The sequence below is a fragment of the Egretta garzetta genome, unplaced genomic scaffold (genome assembly GCF_000687185.1).
Source record: "Egretta garzetta isolate BGI_Z169 unplaced genomic scaffold, ASM68718v1 scaffold697, whole genome shotgun sequence".
Taxonomy (NCBI): domain Eukaryota; kingdom Metazoa; phylum Chordata; class Aves; order Pelecaniformes; family Ardeidae; genus Egretta; species Egretta garzetta.
The window spans coordinates 11083-12251 of NW_009260141.1; the positions used below are offsets into that span (position 1 = coordinate 11083).

The 1169-nt window shown below is 54.7% G+C and overlaps 1 protein-coding gene across 1 annotated transcript; it reads right to left on the minus strand.

Annotated features, from left to right (window-relative positions):
• Window positions 1-419: 419 nt before the first annotated feature.
• On the minus strand, window positions 420-1169 carry LOC104128847 (histone H2A-IV; the record flags this gene model as incomplete). Its single annotated transcript, XM_009641694.2, has 1 exon — window positions 420-1169. A coding segment is annotated over one exon (291 nt), but the record flags the coding sequence as incomplete, so codon positions are not given.

Consider the following 1169-nt stretch of genomic DNA (forward strand, 5'->3'; position numbering starts at 1 on the left):
ACAATTCCATTCAGCAATTCTGCCCTCTGCCGCCTGCTCCCCCTCCTGCACCCCGCGATGACCGAAAGAAGCGCTAACGAGCACGGTATAACGCGGCGGCTTTAGGGAAGTGCAGACTTTCACATCTTTTTGCCGAGAATTTGGGTTGACTACCAGGAAGCAATGTTTTCTAGTAATGATTTGATAAAAATCGAATGTACGGTTTTTTTAAGACTACATTTTGTAACAAAAGGATCGCAACTGTCAGGCACGCTGCTAGTGAGCCACGTCTAATCTATTGTAGTGTTCCTCTGAGGGCGTCTCCTTGAATGGGTCTGTCTATTTGGGGGAGGAGGGGAAGGTTTCTTTACCGACGCGAAAATAGCCCCGAGCTCTCCCTTTCCTTTTGTTCCCGATAAGAAAAGGAGCTTGAAGTGTTGAAAAAGCCCGCCCTGACCAAGGATTGGCCGGCGGAGAGCCCGGCCCGCTGCCCCTTCCCCCCCTTCGCCTCGTAGCTCTGGTGCCGCTTCAGCCACTCCCGGAGAAGAAAAGGGCGGAAGAAGGGGGGAAGGGGAGGGACGGGAGCGCTCGCCGAAATACGCGGTTCCCTTCTCCGGCTTAAGACTGAACGGAAAATGCCCCATCCTAGGAAGGACTTGCTTTCAGAGGACGTTTTGGCACGGCTTTGTGTTAACAAAAGCGTTGCTACTATCTCCAAGCCAAAAATACTGTCAATAAACGTGGAGAAAATAAGACTAAACACGAGTTGAGTAATTCATATAAGACAGCATAAACAGCGTACGGATAACGGAGCTCTCTTATGATTTTGTGGGTGGCTCTGAAAAGAGCCTTTGGATTATCATCTCCGGAAAAGACAACGTGCTGCTTTTCCGCTGCGTTCACTTGGCTTTAGCCTTGTGGCTGTCGGTCTTCTTGGGCAGCAGGACGGCCTGGATGTTGGGCAGCACCCCGCCCTGCGCGATCGTCACCTTGCCCAGCAGCTTGTTGAGCTCCTCGTCGTTGCGGATGGCCAGCTGCAGGTGCCGGGGGATGATGCGCGTCTTCTTGTTGTCGCGGGCCGCGTTGCCCGCCAGCTCCAGGATCTCGGCCGTCAGGTACTCCAGCACGGCCGCCAGGTAAACGGGCGCGCCGGCCCCCACCCGCTCCGCGTAGTGCCCGCGCCGCAGAAG